Source organism: Rhamphochromis longiceps, linkage group LG10 (genome assembly GCF_057381845.1).
Source record: "Rhamphochromis longiceps isolate RC_006_pf linkage group LG10, R_longiceps_female_GT1.1, whole genome shotgun sequence".
In the NCBI taxonomy this organism is placed as follows: Eukaryota; Metazoa; Chordata; class Actinopteri; order Cichliformes; family Cichlidae; genus Rhamphochromis; species Rhamphochromis longiceps.
This window is the reverse complement of record NC_140566.1, coordinates 26614403-26637156: the sequence shown is the minus strand read 5'-3', so window position 1 is coordinate 26637156 and position 22754 is coordinate 26614403. Positions and strand designations below refer to the sequence as shown.

Here is a 22754-nt window from a genome sequence, read left to right as displayed (position 1 = left end):
AATTGCAAACATCAGTATTGAAAACCGATGCTAACTTTGACCATGTCCTAAGCTAACTATTCATTTTATTTTAAAACACTATGGTGTTTAACCTTGAGAGATTATTAGATCATTGAGAGGTAGTTGGAGACGAGGAGTATGGTAAGTCCCTTTGGAGTTGGAGTCAGGAGACGCCACTGAAGGCGCCTGTACACAGCTGCTTTACAGCAGCTAAACATGTTGCACTGGTTAAGGTTTTAATCTCATGTTTCCTGTTGTTTCTACTTTTAAACGTTCATTTATGCACTGTGACTGCAAACTTTTTAGACACCAGAAGCTTTGTCATTACTGGAGGTTGTTGGGAATTTGAAAAATGGCGATGAAATCAGCAATATTGTTTGCCTGGGTCTTTAAGTTTGTGCCATTTTAATACAGATTCCCAAGTATTGTTTGTTTGTTTTTTCCCCTTCCTAAATGGGAGGTTAGATGCTTTTTGTTTTGTTGGAAACAGTTTCTTTTGTTTACGGTTACCTGAATGGTGAAAAGACAAGATTTGAGCGATGGGTGTTATGTGGACGTGCGATTCAGAAGGTATATGCATTGAAAAGTGAAATATAAGTAGGTTTTCTGGGCCCAGAAATTCCTGTTTGACTGTACTGTCCTCCAAACCTGAAATATCTTGCTGTCATTAACATGTAGAGCATAGACGCCTCTACTGAAACTCTGGCATGCTGCTTCTCTTTGTGCTTTTGGCGATGTATCCGTCAGAGGATTTTTATTCCCCCCCCCCCCGCTCTCTTTCTTCCTGGTGATTGTCCTCAAGGCGCTTAGTAAGATTTACTCTTTGGTGTGAACTGCTGCCTGGGAGCTGGTTGCCTCGCTCGTGTCACTGTGGCTGGTGACAGTGCAGGAGGAGATAGAAAGGAGGAAACATCTCTGATTTCAGGGCATGAGCCAGACAATGAGGTGGCGAGCGTGACTATCATTTTCATTGGGGGGGAAACTACAGCAATACCAGACTCACGTCTTTAAAGGCTGATAATAACGTGCACGTTTTCTTCAGAACTGGTTAAAGGTAACAAGTTTGTCTATCTTTCCGAGGTTCTCTTTGTTCTTTTTTTATTTTATGGATAATTGTTGTAATTGTAGCTGGATTGTAGCAATAATTTGTTACTGACGTGTTTAACCCTTTGTTTAAATTCTATATCTACTAATTTACATTCACGTAAGAGATGGTGGTGTGTGCTGCTGTTGAGCTGGTCATGTTGTATGGACATCACCTGCTGTTTTATGTATTTATTTTAAGGAATAACTCAGATCCTGCTATGATATGTTTTATTTTATTGTTCTGAGGAAGAGCCAGCAAAATACACAACACATTAGCTGTCAGGCCTCAGTTGAGTAATATGTATATTTTAATCCTTTTATTGGTTGGTTTGTGTGTTCGGTATGCTAAGTGCTCCATTTTTTTTAAAGGAAAAATATAAAACATTTGTTGTTTTTTATACTTTAACTTAACATAGCCTCAAGCTCTTGAAAATCTTTCGCTTTTATTGCCAAGAATTTTATCACCATCACTAGGGCTGTGCGATATGACGAAAATCTCATATTCCGATATGAGACATTTATTGTCCTGACAACGATATAAATCACAAAAATGTAACATTCTGTGAATCTCGGGCAGCTCGACTTGTGTGAAGTGTTTTCAGCTGGGCGTCGTGTACCTGGAGTAGAGTGTTTCAACCGATGCATGAAACTATACATTTCTAGACATAAGTTGTAACGGCCACCTCCCCCTTTTTTTTTTTTTTTTTTTTTCTCCTCCAACATTTGAGTCTAAGGTTTTTGGTTTTTTTTTTTTTTTTTTAGCACCTGGCGGCTCTTTTTTGCTTCTCATCCGTAAACTCTCTGCATACTCTTTCATGTGATTCAGTTTATTTTTAAAGGTCTCAACAGGATCTTGAGCTTTATTGTGAAAGGTTTACGTGGAAAACCAACAAGCGGACAGCAGAGCCACGCGATGGTTTTACCATCATAGTAACCATACCATAATATAATCACCATAGTGTGATTATATTAAATATAAGAGGAAGAGTTTCTGACATGCCTTGACATGTTGTTCAACACACTTTTTGAATTTGTATTCTCCTGTTGTGGCTGCTTATTCGAGTGATTGTGTTGTGTGGGTTTGTTGCAGTGATTGTCGCTGGATGCAACAGAGTCAGAAAAGAAGAATGATGGTGTCGGCTTGTAGTTTAGTTTATGTGAAAACAGACACCACAGCAGTTTATTAAAGGGGAAATAAGACGCATAAAGCCAGATTATTCACCGAGAGCCTGCCTGCTGCTGGTAGATAAGACAAGTAATGAGAATGTAAATCGAACTGTTTGAAAGACAAGCGAGTACCTGTGGGAGAAAGAAGCAAGTTTGTCTTATGCGGGGTTTTTTTCTTCTTCCTAGAAGACTCTACATTTTTAATCAAATGCATATAAATGATTGTGCTTCTATCTTACTCTGTTCATGTATGCAGACCAAGTTGTAATGTCAGTCATCTTTGTGTCCCCACAGAGTCCACCGGCCCTGCCAAGGTAGTGAGAGCAGGCAACCCACCTAAAGCCAGGCGTGGCGGCAAGGTAATACTTTTCATGCGTTTGTCTGTGTTGAATGTTAAGCAGTGGACAGTTAAAGGGTTTATAATAATTACAAGCTCTAAACGTATTAATATGGCTCAATTTGTTTTTAAAAATCTCGAAGGAAAATTCAGTGCTTTTAAAATCCAGATTGTGTTGACGGGAATTTGTCCAAAGGGAAATTAGCTTACTTGATGGGAAAAATTAGACACTTTCCCCCCATCGAGTAAACTTATAAGATTTATTTTTGTCTGTCATTGTTTAATAATTCCCAGCCAAGAAATCAATATTTTATATAACTTTCACCAGATAACAGATTTTTGTTGTGCTGCATTTAAAAACAAAAGTGATTTATTAAAATGTAGGTGAAGTGGCTTTTTATTTCTGTTGTAGTATCAGGCTTTCTGCTTTGGTGTCAAAATGTCAACAGTAGCAGGGGACTAGACTGGGTGCCACTCCTGCCTGGCAAGAAGACCAAAACGAGGCTAGAGTTCACACAGGCTCAGCAAAACTGGAAATTAGAAGATTGAATCAACAAAATCTGTGTTCTGAGTCTGTTTCTGCTGTGACATTTGGATGGTAGGATCAGAAACTGGCATTCATGGCATTAAAGTGTGGATCCAATTGTCTCAGGTGCTGCTGCTGGTGTAAAGTGTGTGGAGTAATTTCTTGGCACACTTCGGTCCCCTTTAAAATGATGCCTAGTTGAAACTAAACACTGCAGCCTGCTCGAGTAAAGCTATTCCATCACGATCAGTCTTCATGCCACAAAGCTCAAGTCTTCTCTAAACTGGTTTCTTGAACATGATTATGAGCTCACAGCCTCCACAGTGCCCAGATCTCAACCCAATAGTGCAAATTTGATGTGCAGCTGACAAATCTGCAGCAACCTTATGATGATATTTTGTCAATATGCACTATAATCACCCAAGAAATGTTTCCATAAACTTAATAAATCTATGCTGTGAAGGATTTCACAGTTCTGATGGGAAAAGGGGCGGTCCTACCTGGTGTTAGAAAAATGTATCTAATGAAATATTTGCTGAATGTAAAGTGAAATGACAACCTTTATTTTATGACATGAGCTGAAGGAAAGTTGTTGTCCCCCCCCCCCCCCCCCATGTGACAGCTCAAGCGCAGGTATTTCTTTAATGCCTCGAGAAATGTGCAGTCACCTCCTCTCACATGCTGGAATGCAGATGTGCTCGCAGTGAACCAATTGCATGCGAGATGAAGCCTTTCATTCAGAATTTCCCACCCCTTTTGTCTGACACTGTAGTACTCTACAGTTGGTTGTTTGTAGCCACACCTTGGCCATAAACTTTTTATGGCTGGTTTGGAGTTAACTACCCAGTCCCAGGAACAAAAGACAGAAACTGGCAATTAGCCGGCAGCACATTGCTGAAGATAAACAGTAAAAAGCTGTAAAAACACTCATGTAAAGTGTTTTTAACCAGATTATACTTGAGCTTAAGGTGTAAGGACTACAGCGGTACTGCCTGTTCAGACATGATCAGCTTTTAGACTGCATTTTAACCTGAGAGGTGTTTATCTTTTTTCCTTTTTCTCTATTTCTTGAAGAAATTGACATTTTTAAACAGAAAAGCAGCAATCGGATGGTTTTTGTTTTTTTTTCCCCCCTCTTGAATTTCTTCGTAATTTCTTTGTTTTTTGTCCTCAGGTTGGAGACTTCGGAGATACGAACAGCTGGCCAACTCCAGGGGAGATTGCAACTAAAGACATGCAGGTAGGTGGTTGTTGTTGTTATTGTTATTACTGCGTGTTGTATTTTTGTAGCCTGGTATATGTAGAAGATACACTGGAGAGATTAAGCTCTGTTTCAGCTGACTACATTGTTTGATGTTTGAGTAGAAGCAGCGACATCCATACGTGCGCAACAGGTTTTGTCTGCTATGAGACGTATCTGATTTGCATAATTTTTTTTTCTTTTGCTCTCAGCTGGTGCATTAGGTTTCAGCTGTAGACGGATATGATATGTCATTTCATTCTGGTTACAGAACTTTTTCTTTTTAGAATTGGTTCTTTCAACCCATTGCTACAGAGCACATCTGTCTTGTAGAGAAAAGCATTAGCAGAAAGGTTTTTGAAAATTTGTGTTCAGGAGTTGTGTCTTTGAAAAATATGGACCAAAATTGCAGAAAATGTCTGCAGGGTAAAGGGTCACAAAATCTGAGGTAGACCATGTAGAGACTGCTCTGGGACGAATGTACGAACTGGAGCCTTTATAAGCGAGCTGTGGTGTTACGGGGTCTGGAGGAAATCCTTTTATAGTAATGGGAAGAAGGTGAAGACTTGAGGGAACACAAGCGTTGCAACAGTTTAGAGTTGGAAGCAGATTTCAGTAACTTTTAAGTTAAAAATATTCACCAAGCAAAATGAGGAGCCGAGCCTGCTACACTTTGCTGTAGTGGGTGTTTGCAGCTTTCTTCAATGGGTATTTTAGTGGCTGTAATTACACGCCAGCTAAACAGCACATCCAGACAGAGCAGTCTGCTTCTGCTGGCCCTGACTTTGTGTCCCCAGGATTGATTGTTTCTTTTAAGGTGTGGGTTAGCCAAGATTTGCCACCATGTCTCCATCTGTGGAGACAAAGCAAAGATGGCTGACCACAAAACGAGCAGCTGCCAAATTTTTTTTTTTTTTTTTTTTTTTTACTCTTAAGGATTAGTTTCTTTTTTCTTTCAAAAAGAGAAAATTGTGACGGTATCTAAGGCCTGAGTCATTATAAACTCAGTGAGTTTAAAATGACTTTGCATGTTTTATTGTGATTAAAATGTTAGCTATTTCTAGGAGTAAGCTGTTCTGAGTCTTCAAGCTGCCTATTTGGTTACTTAAGTGCCTTAAAAAACATCCAAATGAGTCATTGATCCTGCAGTAGCACCTTAGTGTTAAACCTTCAAATTTGAGGGATGTTTACAGGTTTGTTGGGCCTGCGCTGTCTCCTGTCATATAACAAAAGAACTAAGGAGGTGGGAGTCTGTTAAAATTGCATTAATGTACATTAAAAAAAGTCTCTATTCTGCTTGTGCAGTGGTTCTTAACCTGGGTTCGATCGAACCCTAGGGGTTCGGTGAGTCGGTCTCAGGGGTTCGGCAGAGCCTCCGCCATGACATGCATGGCTCATTTTGTGCACCAGTAAAAAACCATATCTATGTCTTGAATTTGAAAAAAAAATCATATTTTATTTTTCACTAAAGAGGGGTTCAGTGAATGCGCATATGAAACTGGTGGGGTTCGGTACCTCCAACAACGTTAAGAACCACTGTGCTAGTGATTATCTCACCCTGAAATGCGCCTGCATATAAGCTTTACCCAGAGGTCCATGACACTCTAAGCCCCTCCCCTCTAAACTGCACTTGTCCCTTAGAGCTGCAGGTCAGCTGTGGGATGTGTCTAATTTGTGTCCACTTACAGTAGCACCAGCAGTCAGTCACCCCCCCCCCCAGAACTGTTTTCTATTTCTGGTCTCTGGATGACAGTATGTCACTGGGCAAGCAACCCCCGGTAACCTCCTCTATTTTAGGCAGGCAGGTCTGAGGGAACATGAAGGAGAGAGCGTGTCCTCGAGCACGAAAATGTGGGTCATATCATCAGCACCAGGAATAACCTGCAGGACCGGTGGGAAGGGTGGAGTCTGGAGGTAGGCCAAGGTCTGGGAAAGGATGTCCTTTTAGGGATCCCCCCTCGAAGAAGCCACCCCTGGATCTGTGGTGGTGCTATTCTTAGGGGGGGGCTGAAGTTCGCCATCCATCATGCAACATTCAAAGGTGTAAATCAGTCACTCAATTCCACGGATTATTCATGCTGGGGACTCCGATATTTAAGAGATGGTGGGGAATTTGCATAGTGTACTTTAATTTTCCATAAGCATAAAGCATAAAGTTAATCTGCTTTTTTTAAGTTTTAAAATTGTCTTCCACGATGCAACATGAACTACAGCACAGCAGTGCAAGCAGAAAGTACTTCACACTTGTTTGGGCAGCCCGCAGAGATTCAAAGAAACGTGCGGTGCAATAACACATTTAGACAAAACAATTACAACTTTTTTTAACAAAGTGTAAAGTCCAGACACTGAAAGTAGATTTGAATAAGTAATAAAAGGGTTTGTGCTACTTTTTTGTTGTAAGATTAATTAGATGAATAAATTGGATCCAAGTTTAGCAACTGTTTTGTAATACTAATCAAGCTAGGTTGCACTTTTTTTCTTCTTTTTTTTAAATCAGTGAAAAACTGAAAAGCGTGTACACACCTCTGTTTTGGGACAAATGTTTAGAATAATCATCAAATAAAAAGGTTGTCTTCCTCCCCTCACCCCCAACTGCTTGCTGCAGATGACGGCCTCCTCACTGATGCTGGTTCTGCTGGAGGCTTCTTCCTGTTTAAAAGGCCCTTTTTCCGTCCCAATGCTTGCTCATTGGAAGTCATGTGATTGTTGGGATTTTGCTGGCTCATGCTTACCTTACAGTATAAAATGCTTTGGGGCGACTGTTGTCGTGCGTATACTAGTCACGTTGATTAGGCAGCTGATCCTGTTTGGGTCACTTATGGCGTTGCGACTTATTGGTTGACCTGTGACGCAAACTTGCTGAACTGGCCCCTCAGTTTACATGTGAAGAAAAGCCGTTTCCTCAGTTGTTCCCATCCACCACCAGTTTGTTTAACACAACCAACATATTTTATTCTACTGTATATAGTATTTTATTTTATTCTATTCTTTACAGTTGTGTACTGTATTTATTCTTATTATATTCTAATTTTGCTACATAACTTTTGCACTGTCCACTTCCTGCTGTGACAAAGCAAATTTCCCACGTGTGGGACTGATAAAGGTTATCTTATCTTATTAAGAAGGTGCTAGATTTTTAACCTTTCAGATTTTTTTGCTTCAGGCTGACCGCAGCCACTCCAGCTCTTTGTAGGAGCATGCATGTACTCCACTATCAACAAATTATGCTGTGTTGCTATATTGAAGATATTGGTACATAAAATAATTAAATTGGCTTGTAGTAAAAATTGGATCCACTGGCCCACTTGCCTAGTGGGGAATAATTATGATGATGAACACTGAAGTGCAAAAATCTCTCTAATCCATCTTAATTTATTACAATTTAATGTTTTTATATTTAAAAACTTGGAAAAAATAATGGTATAAAATTCAGTGTGTCATGTTATCAGCCCTTTTGTGCCATTACAGTCAGAACCACTCCACACCTCTTAGAGAGCAGCAGCCTAAGTAGCTACTGCCACATATATAACTGTAGGTTGTCTGAGTCATGCAGGCAGAAGAAAGCCCCCTCTTCCCCTGCAGTCTGGGGAGAAAAGCCATATACATGCATGTGACTGTTTAGTCCACAGTGGCTTCTGGTGTCATGTCATCTATACCTGATTGTATTTTCATTTTTCACCCCATTTTTTTTATCATCTCATCAGTGTCTTGCCTGTAATTTTCTTTCTTTCATTCACCCACCATAAATAGCAGGGCGGTGCTGCTTTCTGGGCTGGGTTTTTGGTTAACTGTTCCTATGCTCGGGATTAGAAATGTCTCATTATGAAAGTGGCTGAAACAGACGCGTCATCAGTGCCTTCCTGTAGCGCAGGAAGAATGACTCAGCATCCTTGTGATCTTAGCTTTGTGCGGCTGAAAATGCCGACAGCAGTGTTATTGATTAAGAAAACTCACTGAACCGCTCACACCTGATCCTTTAATGGTTTATCTCACACCATTCTGTCATCGCTGAAAGTATCCTCACTCCTCGTCCAAGCCGCACAGATTTCACAGCAATAAACCTCTTGATGTTATGACACACATTAGCTTTGTCTCCACTGAGATGAGCTTGGCTGTAGTGTGGAAGGCCCAGAGGGAGCTCGGCCGACTAATAGTTGCAGCAGATGCTTCTTATTATCCACAGCTTGTGCAACATTGACTTGGCATTTTCATTGTTTTTGACAACACCAATAAAAAGCATGATGTTGTTGGAGCAGAGGAGCGCAGGCTATAAAAGCCCAGTAGGTCTGATCTGCACTATATCCGAAAACTACCAGATTCTAACTATAGGGCTGCGAAGTACACTGATTAATTGGTCGGGTGCTAGAAAGCTTTGATCCATTTTAACTGCTTAGCATTAGAGCTTTTTGTTTTTTTTAAACATCTTTACATACCGTACGTGTGGGTCTGTGTGTTTGTCTGTCTGTGCATCATGGTCCCACCTCATTGTCTTCTCTAAACTGCTCTTCCCTCCCTCTGTTCAGATCGAGGCAGTGACACGGACCGTGTCCTGCCCGCCGACTGTCAGGCAGGTCAGAGACTCATGGAAATTCACTGTAAGTTCAACCCATGAACCCTGCTGCCTGCCTACCTGTTCACTTTCAATAACTGTATCTGATTTTTAGACCAAAAACAAGTGAAATATGTAAAACTTAGCATTACACTCACAGAAGTATCGCTTTACCCTTTTTAGAGTTAAACAAAAAGATCCAGATAACTCACCATTGACTAAAGACATTTGTGCTGTGACTTTTATTTGTAATTTTTCTGTATGTGAAAGAAGTTTTTGAACATTTCTTTTAAGACACTGGGTAAGCCTTGTGCCTTTAAGTGGCCGTATCCCATGGTAACCTTAGGAGAGCCTTTGTTATGAGACAAACTGTCAACTTCTGTCCGTTTAAACTCAGAGGAAATCTCAGTATTTTCTTCCCATTAACAACAGTCATTACTCAGTGAGCAGTAAGTTAATGACTTATTTTTATTTTTTTATGATTCTTCCCTGTCAGTGTCATTTTGCATCATCATCATCATCTGCTGAGTCATGTAATGGTCACCGGTGCCATGTTTTTGATTCATTATGCAGTTTTTGAGGGGGGCCTGTTGTGTTGTTCCTTTGTTTCTGTCACATATGATGGTGGAGCTCACATAATGAGGTCAGCATATTTGTAAATGTAATCTGTGAGTCAGATGTTCAAGCTCCAGGCTGCTCTAAGCAGCTGATGTCAAAGGGTTTTCTAATCTATTATGAGCGATGTCAGAGGAGGCGGAGCCTACAAGTTTTGTGCTCTCTTTTCGGAAGCCTGGTGAGGGGCAGTCAATCGGAAGTGGGGTCAGAGGGAGAGGGTGTTAAGGAGATGGGCGCTTAAATAAAAAAAATTGCTGCAGTGGAGCCAAAAAGCAGAAATGAGCATCGTAGATTGCCATCAAGGGCACAGCATAGTAGATGAATGTAGACAAGAATTTGGACTGTTGAATAAAACAGTACTACATGTGCTAGAACAGAAAGTGATTTTCAGACTCAGTATTGCTACAAAACTCTGCACTACTGAATTTGGAAAACCTGTTGTGCTGTTAGGATTTTGTTCTTTTTCTTTCCTTCTCATTTATCCCATTTTATTCCAAATTAGATTTAAAAGATTTGTTCATTCTAAGCTTGGCCTAAAGAAAGAGTTGGCAAAAGAGGATAACAGAGATAACCCAATAAAGCCAGACTTCTTTGCTTTGTGCTATTTGTGTTCTCTATATTGTATAATATAGGGATGGATGCCATCTGAGATAAAACGTTAACATTCGTTTGGAGTTGGTTTAACTTTTTTTTGTCTTTATAGCTCAGTGATTTCTTTGGAAGAATTTCACATTGGTTAAAAGGGTTAATAATATATTAGCTGACTGAATCATTGTAGGGCAAGTCTCAAAAATAAACTTCACAGTATGTAATGTTTAGGCCCAGCACGTGTCAGCTTTGCATAATACACAGTTATATATTTGAAAGGAATTACTTTAGCTGGTGTGTAAGGTCAGATGTGCAGTCACTGTCTGAAATCGTATCAAGAATTATGAGTAATCTGGTTTATGTTCACCTGAAGTAATTATTTTCAGCAAAGTGGAACGTTCGAGCCTTGCAAGATTCTTAATTTTCTGTTGGAGGTACAAAGTTAAAAAGACAGATTACAAATTGTCTCTCTTAAAGCTACAAACAAATAAAATTATGTGTAATACAAATGCTTTCAGTAGCAAGATTTGAAATGGGTTCCTTCAGCTTTTGGTGTAATTTAATTTAAAAATGCTTTTATTTTGTAGTATAATTTCATACTTTGCACTTTTTTAATGTTGACTTTTTTACAGACTGCTTTGTTTCTTACTGTTGTTCAGAAATACCAAGTCTGTTTGGGTTGGTCTGGTCTTTGAATTGAGTTTGTATGATCATATTAAACTTAATAAAGGGTGTGCATGGCTGTGCGTGTTCATGGAAATGAACTTGCTTTTATTTACCCAACTTCACACAAATTTACGTGACTCTTGTGCAAAGACCTCAGGAGTGCCATAGTTTGCAGATATGCATGTTGCTGATTGCTGAGCTGTCATAACACAGAGGAGTGGCCGATTTGAATAAACTACTATATCAGCTCTGGGAGCAAAGATAACCAGCAGAGCCACTTTATATATGGTGAACTACCCAGTGTCCGTTACTGTGCCAGGTTATGCTGGGGTGTAGGGCAGTAGGAGCAGTGTGTTACTCTGCTGCAGTCCCAAAAAAAGGTCACGTAAACCCCAAACCACATGCAAAGTTACCTTTGTCCCAATCACCTTTATGACCTGGTGGGTATTTGCAGTTTTAGCCTTCATTAAACATCAGTCCACCATATTTATTAATCCAAAGCCTCTTGATTTTACACACTAGACTGCTGGTTTAGGAGCTTCTTTTTCCTGTTTGCATTCGATTTATTGCAAACTTTATTTTTAAAAACTAAAAAAAAAAATTGATTTAAAATACTAAAAAAGACTGCTGGCTGTGTGTGTGCGTATGTAAACATACTGAGTTGCTCAACTCTAGGTCAAGATTATAAAAGTGATGTTGGTTCAGTGAAAATGAGCCCTTGGTTACTGAAAGCTAACCTGTCCCGTCAAAGTGCCAACTGTTAAAGGGTTTTTAAATAATGCTTTAATTTTACTGAAATCAAATGGTAAAAATGTCTAACATTATACAGAATCTTTGCCAGTGTAATTTCTTAAGCAAGTGTATTAAGAATTCATTGTGGCAAGTTCCATATAATTCAAGTCTTACATGAAATTGTCTCCGTCTCCTTTCATGGACTTTTCTTCGCCTCCTCTAAATAGCGGTTTGAATGTGTTTCCCGTCTACTTAGGGCACCAAAAAGACGATGGTTAAAAAGGAGTCAAAGGAGAAAAGGGAGAGCAATGAAGAGAGCAAGGAGAACGTGAAGGCCAAGTCAGACGACTCGGGAGAGGAAAAGAACGGTGACGACGACTCCCAGAAGAACGGACCGAAGAAAAAAGGTGACCAATGATCAAACTGATTTAATCATTTGTCTGTAATTATAGTGCTTGCTAAAGAATCTGGTTTTGACATTAAAACGTTTGAAGGAAAAAGTCCACTCTGAGCTTTTGGGGTTCTCGCTTTTAAATAATTGGCTTCATTAGTATCTGGTGCTAAAGTTGGTGGTAAGGTTGATGAAATACAAATGAAAGGATTTCAGTTAAGCAGCTCTAAAAATGGCAGTAATGACTCCAGAACTGTGAACTAAGATGTTAGGATTGTGCTGCTGTTTTTTGTTGTTGTTTTTGCTCTTAAATGGCCAGTCAAAGGATCAGTAAACCGGTACAGGGGTACACATTATGTGGTAGATGATTTTGTGCTCTCCACTTGTGCCTTTGCAAATACGCCGTACTCCCCGTGTAATATCAGAGAACAAAAGGCCACTTTTGCCTATGTTTATCAGTGTTTCAGATGCGTTCACTCCACGTGTAAAGGGTAAAGTGAGTGCAAGATAAGTTGGGTCTTTCATGGCTGCTTAAACAAAGCGTGTTTTAATTGTAATAACCACGTTAGTAGTGTGGGAGCAAATCTAAATAAGCAGAGTCAGTTACAGTACAAGGTTGTATCACTCGAAGTCAAATACAGGTTGCCTTTTAAATTCGTGCCCATAACTGATCATTTAGGAGAAGTTTGTGGTGGCTGGTTATAGTTTAGCAGTTTTGGCAGCAGTTAAAGGTTTAAACCGTGCCAGCCAGGCAGCCAGCGAGTGCTTTCTGACCTTCACAGCATAGCTGGCCCTCAGTGTGCATGGCTGAATTTGCTCTGTGTGTGTGGAGGAGGGGGGCGTTTCCTGGCTCTCATGTTTTCATCACCCCTCAAAAAACATACCGGCATACAAATGGTCTGGCACGAATTTTAGCACCGACCTGCCCGTTCGTTTTCTTTTCCTAACAATTCAGGCCAGTTGTTGTATTGATGAAGAGACTTAAACAATGAAGTTATTTATACACTGAATTGCAGTATTTAAGATCAGTGCATACAGTGCACATTTTTATGTACTCGTATCAATTTTAAAGCAGTTGGGTTTATAATAGTAAAACTTCTTGTTCCTGGAGATGCATTTGTCGGTTTTTGTATATGTGCTGTGGAGGTGATGAGTTTCATGTCTCTTCTCTGACTAAAATGTTAAAATGAAGAGAACTTGAACAACTCTGATCACAGTATTGAAGCAAATGAATCATGTTTTTCGTGCCCATCAAAAAGGTTTTGGCTTTCAGCCACAGGTAAATCACCAGGACTCTGAGTAAAACACGCTCTGTTTTAAGTAGAGTTTAATTGGCTCTAGTTGTCCAGCAGGCTGCCTTGCAGAGCTGCAGTTTAAAAGGACAGCTGATTGTCACGGTGTGACGTGGACACATGGGTAAGGTTTTCAGATACCACAAGCAGGAGGGAGGGAGAAGGGAAATGACGGGTCTGGGCTTGCACGGAAGGCTGCAATTGCCACAAAATGTGGAATATAAGTAAATTTACAAGCTACCTTTTTAAGCGAGATGCATAAGTAAACAAAGAACTGCTGTCAAGTACAAGCAACCAAGTATTTTAAGAACAAGAGGGTTGATGACCACATCTCTTACATTTGCAGGGACAGTCACTTCCCTTCTTTATTGCACATGCTGTCTATCACAAACTTAACCACATGTCCACACAGCACCCTGACAACCAGCAGTCCTTTCAGATGGCAGCTCTGTGAGGCACCCTGCTGGACAGCCAGGGTACTGCAGGATACATTTTACATCTATGAAAGTCCTGGAAGCGATTATCAGTTTTTCAGAATAAAAGTTGTATGTTTATCACATGCACATATCTAAAGGCTATTAGAATCAGCCAATCATCTAGCTTACAGATATACTGTTTCTAAACACAAAAAGCATGGTGGTGATTAAGATATTCATTTGGTAGATGTAAGAATGACTAAATAAAATAACATCATCTGAAACAGTCCGTGGATTTGTTCTTCCTTTTAACGGTGTTTCCTCTACATGTCATTTGAAAACAGGAAACAAGCAGAAGTGGGTTCCTCTGATGATCGAGGTGAAGTCAGAGGGGCCCAGGGAGCGCTCGGCCTCTAGGAACAACAGCAGACAGAATGAAAACCCGCGCCTGCCTCCCAACGCCAGGAACGACCTCAGAGGTTAGTCTGTGACGTCTTCACGTGGTAACAGGTTTATTTTGGGTGAGAGGTAGTAGGAAGTTGGCTCCACATGGCGGTCATCTCTGGTGCTTGCACATGATAGCACATCTGAATATGCGACTACTGGAAGTGGCTTTGATGCCGTGTCTTTAGATGTTGATAATACAGAGCTTATTATTACATTTAGCTGGTTAAGAAAGTGCACATGACTCAGCAGCAGGATGTGGAGAGGTGTGTGTGTGTGTGTGTGTGTGTGTGTGTGTGCGTGTGCGCGCGTGTGTGTGTGTGTGTGCGTGTGCATGCTCGACTGCTAATTTTATACTTCTGCTTTGATAGCTTCACTATTCAGCTGTGCACTTCACGTATTACTCCACTTGTGTTCAGGAAATGAAATCTACTCGCTGTTAGGAAGACGCTGTATCGTATTCAAATGTGTTTTATCACAATTTAGAAAACTAGTAAGAAAGAATTAGTTAGCCTCATTGGATATTTGTTCAGACCTACTTATCCAGTCTGGTTTAGTGTTTGCTGACAGGAATATGGTTGGCTTCCCTGCAGATTGGCATAGCCAAAAGTATGAGCGCGAGTGGCGTGACGACCACGATGAGGTTTCCAGCGTGAAGAGTGAGGGGGCGCCATTCCGCGGAGGATTCAGAGGTCGAGGACGTGGAAGAGGAAGAGGTCGGGGACGAGGCAGAGGTGCCGGGAGAGGTACATCTTACTCGTTTTAGATGACTCAAAAATATCAAAAGAACACTTTTTTTTCACTGCTAGGCAGGTGTCCTCAAAATGTTTATAAGTAATATAATATGAACATCGCTTTTGTTTTGTTTTTTTTAACCACAGTAAGTTTTTTTTTTTTTTTTTTTCCTTTTAAGTTAAAAGGCTGACCAGACTGCACTGACAAATCAGCATCATGCAGGATACTTACACACGTTTCCTAATTTGAGGTCTGAATGCACTGAAGCAAGGTGGTAGCCAGATAATAGTGCAATAGCAGTGACACAGCAGAAGTCACATCTCAGCACAAAAGTAGCCTTGTAGTGTTTTCTCTGGAAATTCTAAGAAAAAGTATAACATGATTTCTTAATGCTGGAGAAAACGAGCTGCACAGTATTGTCACATAATAAAGCGTTTCTTCCTTGGATGGCATATCCTGGTTGGAGCTTTTTAACCAGCAGCAGCAGAAACTTCCATCCACCATTTGTTCTTCCTGTCATATGGACCGCAGCTAGCAACGCTTGTTTGAATGTGTTTACATTTGAGCTGCACTGGCTGTACTCTGCTGTGTATTTTTTAGCCCCAAGTGGTGAAACAGGTTTATTTTTCACTGTTGGCAGGAACTGTTTTCATGCATATTTATGCAGAGTATTGTGTGTGGAGATTGTTGAAGTAGGCCTCTTTTTAGATACTGAATCATCATTGGAGGCACACGAGTGTTCCTCGGTCCTGGACGTGCCATTGTGCACACCAGGGGACGTAAACGTGGGGTATCGCTATATAACATTTTTATATCACTTAAGAATTTACAGCTATTATTGCAGACGCTGTGATATGGCAGAGCGCTTGGTATCACTATAAGAGATGTGCTGCAGAAGTGATGAGCTCTTCATGTCTCTTCTCTGACTAAACATCTGTGGAGAGAACTTTCACAACTCTGATCTCAGCACTGAAAGTAAAGCTGCCTGGGCTAAATCCTTTCAAAATTACTTTCACAGGAGACATCGCAGTTTTTAATTTTGTACCGTTTGGTTGGTGATGTCAGTGTTTTGAGTGCTTTGACAAACCCATTACCCACACAGCTTTTGTGGAAAGACTCCCCATGAACTTAAGTGAATTTGTCTTAATAGTATAGTTTGAGGGTTTTACTTCCAGTCCAGTCTTCTGTTCATCTGCAATCATGGAGTACAGCAACTTTCTCTTTATCAATGTTTCAAGGATTTAAGCTGGTGAATTGGATGAATTAAGTTGGTACAGGTAGACAGTGTCTTATCTAGTTTTGGTTGCTTTGGCTGCCACGGCTCTGAATCCGAGTGTTTGATGACCCTGATCTGGCCCCCACCAAGGCTAGAGTAAAAACAAAAAAGTGCAATAACAACCAGAGAGTGTTGGAATGAGGACTGGCCTTGGCTCCAGCAGGAGAAACTGGTTTCCCTGAAGGCTTGTTGGTTTTGGCCAGAGTCTCCCTCCCACTTCCCTGTTGTTTTCACTCTCTTCATACATACATTTTTCCTTATTCCAACCCCCCCACCTCTCTCTTCATGTACTCATTTTCCTCCTTTTATCCTAAACCCTCCTTCCCAGAAGCACCGGCTACTCATAAACTTTATAACGGTGCCCAAAAATGTGAGTGAAGCAATTTTATTTCCACTTTTCTCCCTTTTTTCCAACTTTTTTTGAGGTTGTTGACTTTGAGCAGCGCTGAAGAGACTTTCAGTTAATGCTCAGCACATGAACTTTGTCTTTGTGTATTTACTCAGCCCTCAAGTGGGTGCCCTCCTACATATGCCAATACACATACACACAGTGTAATTGTATTTTAAGAGGCTCACTGCTCCTTCACTTCTGCGTTCTTTATAATTTACATCTTAACACATTTTTTTTTTCTTGGCTGTGCCTTGAATAGCTTTTGAGTTAAACAGCAGTTAAACTTGAGACTTATTCTCATTAATCTGCTCCTACTTACTGATTGTCAGTCTGCTGTTTTCATTCTTGTGTAACCTTCGATAATTCTCACTCCTAACTATAACTAGCAGTGTAAGTGACAATATGGTACGAAAGAGATGCAATAAATGGAACATTTAAAAACTATTCTTAGGGGATTTTTAATAGAAATGGTGAAACACAACAAAATTAACAGTACTTGAATAAGAATTAATGCTTTGGGGGTGAGTGTCAGTATAAGAGTCTTCTCTCATGTCTTCAATGTGAGAGCCATCAGATAGCATCGATCTGAGAACAAAGATGCACCTCCCAATCAATTTTGCTGCCTACTAATAGCAAGTGGAAGAATTTTAATCTTTTGATTGGCTGGTTTTGCAAGAAATGAATAGTAAAGGGTAAAAACGATGTGAGCACTGATAGCTGAGAAGGTTCACAACGCAGAGAGCATCTGCTGTTCCCGTGCACAGTCTTTCACACGAGTAATGTATGCACGCCGTGCTGCACGCTTTCTGTCTAACCGACTGCTCCTCTCCCTTCAAGGCCACTACGACTATCACTACAGCTACAAGTCCTACGACGTAAAAGACGGACCCTACGGACAGAAGTTCAGCAACTCTGTGACCTACTATTACGACAACATGAGCAGCAATGACCTTTACTCTGTCGATCAGGATCTGCTGAAGGACTACATCAAGCGGCAAATGTGAGTTTAGCTTTTCTGTCACAGGAATAGGTCGATGTCGGGGGGGGGGTAAACTCGTATTTATTGGGTTGCGTTCAGACATTATGTGCAGATGTGCTGCAGAAGTGATGAGCTCTTCATGTCTCTTCTCTGACTAAATGACGGTGGAGAGAACTTTTCACAACTCTGATCTCAGCATTGAAGCATAATGAGATGAAGTGATTGGCTTTTGCAAAGATGGCAGACCTTAAGGTTGCATGATGTCACATCTTGACGTCATGGCTTGGCTTTTCTTCCTCCTAAGATTAGAGCTGCTTAATTTGGGGAATTGCTGCAAATAATGTCAGTTAAATGGGTTCTACTGGTACAAACTGTTATTAGACATTTGTGGTGTGGCGCTGGAGATGGAGCTAAACATCATCGGTGCTTGACACTAGCAGCTTGAGCCTCTACACTTGAATCTGGTTGGGGGCCGAGTTGCACTGTGATTTGCTTGATAAGGAAACATGGAGAAACACACACACACCCCCCCCCCCCCAGTATTTCTGGTTCTGCAACATCAGCTTTGATCATTTGCGTTCATCTTTCAGCACTTTGCAGTTGCATCTCACTCTCCAGATTCTGAGTAGTGTGACCTCATTTGTCTGGCACCAGATTTAAACGGCTATTGTTCCACCTCATCGTGTCATATTCTGGATTTTGTTTTAGGCAAATTATCTGTGTGACACGGACACACACAATGAATCAAACTATGATGGATCAAAAAGAAACTGGTTTCATCACATCTTTGTTCCCATTACAGTCAACTGCTTTAAACCAGAGCTGTTAAACTGATTGAAGTTGATCAGCACCTTAGGGCCCAGTTTGATCTTACGAGGTTCAGATCTCAACTGATGTCTAGAAATCCTTCAAAGTTTTCATACGTTTACACTCCTGTGTTGTAAGACTGTTATCCCCACAGCAGGACTAGCAGTGCATTTCACTGATGAAATTGGAGTCATTTTCACTCTTTGGAAAGTCACACATTTAGTTGATTTTGGACTCTTTCGGAAAGCCACATTTGGCCCCCGGTCTGCATGCTTAACAGTCTTGTTGTCGATAAGTGGTTACGTTTACTTCACTTATAAGAATAAAGTATCTCTTTTCAACATTACTGAAGCTGTTCAGATTATACCTGACATAGTCCAGTAAAGCACCTGCTGCTGGAGATGCTGTGTGTGTCGAAACAATACATTTTTGGCCAACTTACTCAGGCTCTGAAACCTTGTTAAATCCTCTGTTTTTAGTTTGGAAGATATGTGATGACTGTTGACATCTAGACAATGTTACATAACCAGTCGTAACAAAAATAAGTTTTCATTCAGTCTTTCCCTGTGATTTTTTTTTTCCTTTTCTCACTTTACTTCCCTCTGATGTCAAAGACTAGGCATGAAATACCAGCATCTGCTGACCACTTTTCTCCCTGTGTTTTTTTTTTTTCCCTTCCAGTGAGTACTACTTCAGCCTAGACAACCTGGAGAGAGACTTTTTCTTGCGGAGGAAGATGGATCAGGAGGGTTTCCTGCCCATCGGACTCATCGCCAGTTTTCACAGAGTTCAGGCCCTCACTACCGACGTCAACATCATTCTGGATGTAAGCGCGTTTCTTTGACTGGTTGAATGATGTCAGTCAGTGAAGACATTTAAAAATTCATGTTAAACGCAGTCAGAACTGGTCTGAAAGCGGCTGTAGGACAGAAAAACAAGCAATTAAATTGCATAAAAAATAATGTGAGGCAGCGTTCAAGTTAAAATGCACTAAAGGAAAAAACCTTTGGGGACTGTGTTTTCTAGAAGCTTCTGTAGTTCATTATGTGAAACAATTTTCTGTCCAGAAGTAGCTCGAGGGTACCAAACAACAAATATTTGGCAGGTCATTTTTGGGTTTTTGTACAACTTCAAAAAATGAATAAATACATTAAAAAATGATGCAGCTCTAATTAGTGACCTTTAGATTTGCTACTGGGATATTTTCACCTTTGGACAGAGTCAGTCTGGGTAGTTTTCCCGTTTCTTGTCAATACATGAATGGTCGCAAATTTCTACTAATCACCTGGGCTAACCGGTCCCTCATCTGTCCCGTCAGGCGTTAAAGGACAGTAAGGAAGTGGAAATTATCGACATGAAGATCCGTCGGAAGGTGGACCCGGAGAAGTGGCCGCTGCCGGGCCTGAACATGCCAAACATGCCGCACACGCATACGGACTTCTCCCAGCTCATCAACTGCCCCGAGTTTGTTCCAAGACAAATGGCTGAGGAGCCCAGAGGTGAGCACTCTGACCTGAAGCTGCACATTTTGTAATGTTTAGCATTTAACTGACCCTCAATTCTGCATCACGTGAAATGAGCATTTCCCTCATTTACATGAAGAAAGTGAGAATTTTAAGATAAGTAATCCTTGCCTGGTGATCAAAGTTAATGTTGACTGTAATCTTCTCTCTGCTGCAGGTCTGCCCAGGGCCTCCACACCAATGCAACAACAGACCAAGACTGAACCAGATGTCTCCAACCTCAAGACCATGCCCAAGGGCCTCTCAGCTAGTCTCCCTGACCTGGACTCAGAGTCCTGGATCGAGGTTAAGAAGAGACCCAGACCTTCCCCGGCCAGACCCAAGGTCAGCTCAGAAAAGGTGAAATTCAGAGCAAAACACAAACGAGATGTTGAATTAAAAACGTTTTAAGAAGGAAGTGATCATGTGTGGTTGTTAGACAAAATGAACCTCTAATATAATGACTATCATATCACTTTTGCTTCACAGCAGCAGGCACTGCAGTTTATTTTATTCTTTTAACTGCAGCATATATTTTTGCATGACCCCATTGCATCACTTTCCTTTTGTTTTAGTCTTTTCACATCATTCTTTAATCAAACCTCGCTTTCCGTACCCTCCTCCACCACCTCCTTCCTTTATTTCCCCTTGTTTGATCGGTTGACTGATGAAGTCCTCCTCATTACACTATCAGCAGCAGAAGGAAAAGGATGAGTCGATTCGCTCCCCGGTGCCCCAGCCCGGCTCCTCACCCTCCGCTGCTACCTCAGGAAATAAGGTGAGGAAGGAAATGTGTGTTATATAATGTGTTTGTGCTATTTTATTTAGAGTCTTGTTGAGATTGAGACTGTAGCTTCATCTTTCTGCAACTCTGTGATTTTTAAATCTGCACCTTTTTTAATCTTTATCAGTTTTTCAGTTAACTTACATAATCAGCTAACGTTTGAATATTTTTGTGCTTTGTTTTGTCACTCAGGACGGAGCCGAGCAGGACGAACCCGAGGAGCTCGACTTCATGTTCGACGAGGAGATGGAGCAGATGGACGGACGCCGCAACACCTTCACCGACTGGTCCGACGAGGAAACGGACGGTGAGATCGACGACCACGACGTCAACAAGATCCTGATCGTGACGCAGACGCCGCCTTACCTGAGGAAGCACCCGGGAGGCGACCGCACGGGCCACCACACATCGCGCGCCAAGTTGACCAGCGAGCTGGCCAAGGTGATCAACGACGGGCTCTTCTACTACGAGCAGGACCTGTGGGACGATACGTACGAGCCCGAATACGCCACCATCAAGGTGAGGATGTTCTGCTTGATTCTGCACTTAATCTGGTGGGTTATGAGACGACGACGTCCTGATGTAGAAGTCGGACAGCGTCCAGGTTGTGTCGCTGCCATGTCAGACACGTTTCCACCTGAAGCCTGGTGATGAGTAGATCCTTCAGCTGTTTCTGGATATGGAAACAAAACACCCAACAGAGTTTTTTGTTGTTTTTGTGTTTTTTGTTGTTGTGGCCGCCCATTGTTGCATTGTTGAACTCTTTGTGGCGACCTTCACGTACTCGCCGGCACAAATCCTGTGTCGTGTGGAACAGAGTGTTGCTGTTTATAAATAAACCCCACACGCAAGGCCTCGGCCTGAGGGCTCGAGCTGATGGGCTGCAGGGGAGCTAAAGATGGAAGGTCAGAGATCTGAGGATGCTCGGAGGGATAGAGCCAGTGTGAGTCGCGCTTGATGATCTTGGCAGGGAGGATGATTTGTCGCTGTTTGGTTTTGGTGGCGTTTTTAAACTAGCTTTGTTGTAGAAGGAACAAGAAAACATGCTTTACGGATGTATTCATGTGCAGAAACTTCAGGGTACTTGTGTTGATGTGAACCTGCTGGCTGCTGCGCTCGTGTCAGAGCAGTCAGATGTCAGATATGAGGGCGAAGAGAGTGTTTCTAGCAGCTATTTTTTGCAGCTGTATCTCGCTCTCCAGACTGCTGAAGATAAGGTCTGTTAATAATCGGTTTTGTCCAGAATGTAAGAGACATTTCCTGTGGTGTTTTGGAGTTTACAGGGAAATAATATGAAAATGACTTTATGTGCTTTTTTTCTGGACGATTGAAGTTGGCTTTAAACTTTTATATTTTAATTAATTTGTGACGTTTTCGTATCACGGTTCCCAGAAAGAGACATTTTGTCACGCCTCGTGCATTAACATGTGATTTTTCTCATTTTTACAGCAAGAGGTGGAGAACTTCAAGAAGGTCCACCTGATCAGCCGTGAACAGTTTGACTGCTTGACCCCTGAGCCGCCTGTCGACCCCAACCAGGAAGTCCCACCAGGCCCCCCACGACCCCAGCAGAGTAAGGACTCAAAAACACAGCCAAATATACAACGCTTTTGTGTTTTTAAATAATTATCACACCCAAATCTGAGGATTCTGAGGGAAATCTATGCTGTATACATGTCACAAACTCTAGAGACCTCTCTAGAAGGAAAACACCATGACAGGCCTGTTCACTGCTGTTGAATTCTCCTTTGCGTTTCTGGCTACCTTTTCAATGCAGTTTTTGAATTTATCATTGAAAATAATAATCATTGTCTTAGTACAATCATAGCATCAATATAAGGACTCACAAATGTTAGTAAATTCCCAGATGGAGATTGCCAAAACTATTGAAATGAACACGAAGGGGTGTACAAAGAAGTGGAAATAATAATAAATGCCTTTTTGGGGTGAAAACCCCCACAAAACAAATTGTCCACAACAAAGAGTCAAGTGGCTGGCACCACATGACCACACACTCCCACACTCGTGACCACAAGATCATTAACACAAAATGTACCAGAGACGGTAGGGCTGTTCGATATAACGATATATATCGGATGACGATATAAAAACGTCTATCGTTTCATTTTACGCTATCGCTCGTTTCGTGGTGTCGCAAAATAAACTTTTTACGGCAATATTTTTTCATCGTTTTGATGGTCACTGTAGTGGCTATATTAATTTCTTAAAGT

At 41.2% G+C, this 22754-nt stretch overlaps 1 protein-coding gene across 7 annotated transcripts in view; it reads left to right on the top strand.

Annotated features, from left to right (window-relative positions):
* Window positions 1–22754, top strand: part of larp1 (La ribonucleoprotein 1, translational regulator) — a 53159-nt gene that overhangs the window by 25258 nt on the left and 5147 nt on the right. The window contains exons 2-14 of one of the 7 annotated variants that reach the window (XM_085421136.1): window positions 2548–2612; window positions 4291–4356; window positions 8880–8951; window positions 11763–11913; window positions 13950–14084; window positions 14643–14795; window positions 17289–17451; window positions 18919–19063; window positions 19556–19736; window positions 19918–20084; window positions 20437–20517; window positions 20716–21042; window positions 21973–22096. In XM_085421136.1, the coding sequence (XP_085277262.1) occupies window positions 2548–2612; window positions 4291–4356; window positions 8880–8951; window positions 11763–11913; window positions 13950–14084; window positions 14643–14795; window positions 17289–17451; window positions 18919–19063; window positions 19556–19736; window positions 19918–20084; window positions 20437–20517; window positions 20716–21042; window positions 21973–22096 (1830 nt within the window). Of the gene's footprint in view, window positions 1–2547; window positions 2613–4290; window positions 4357–8879; window positions 8952–11762; window positions 11914–13949; window positions 14085–14642; window positions 14796–17288; window positions 17452–18918; window positions 19064–19555; window positions 19737–19917; window positions 20100–20412; window positions 20518–20715; window positions 21043–21972; window positions 22097–22754 lie in introns of all 7 variants that reach the window. The other 6 variants (XM_085421135.1, XM_085421132.1, XM_085421134.1 and 3 more) reach the window with 6 other exon arrangements.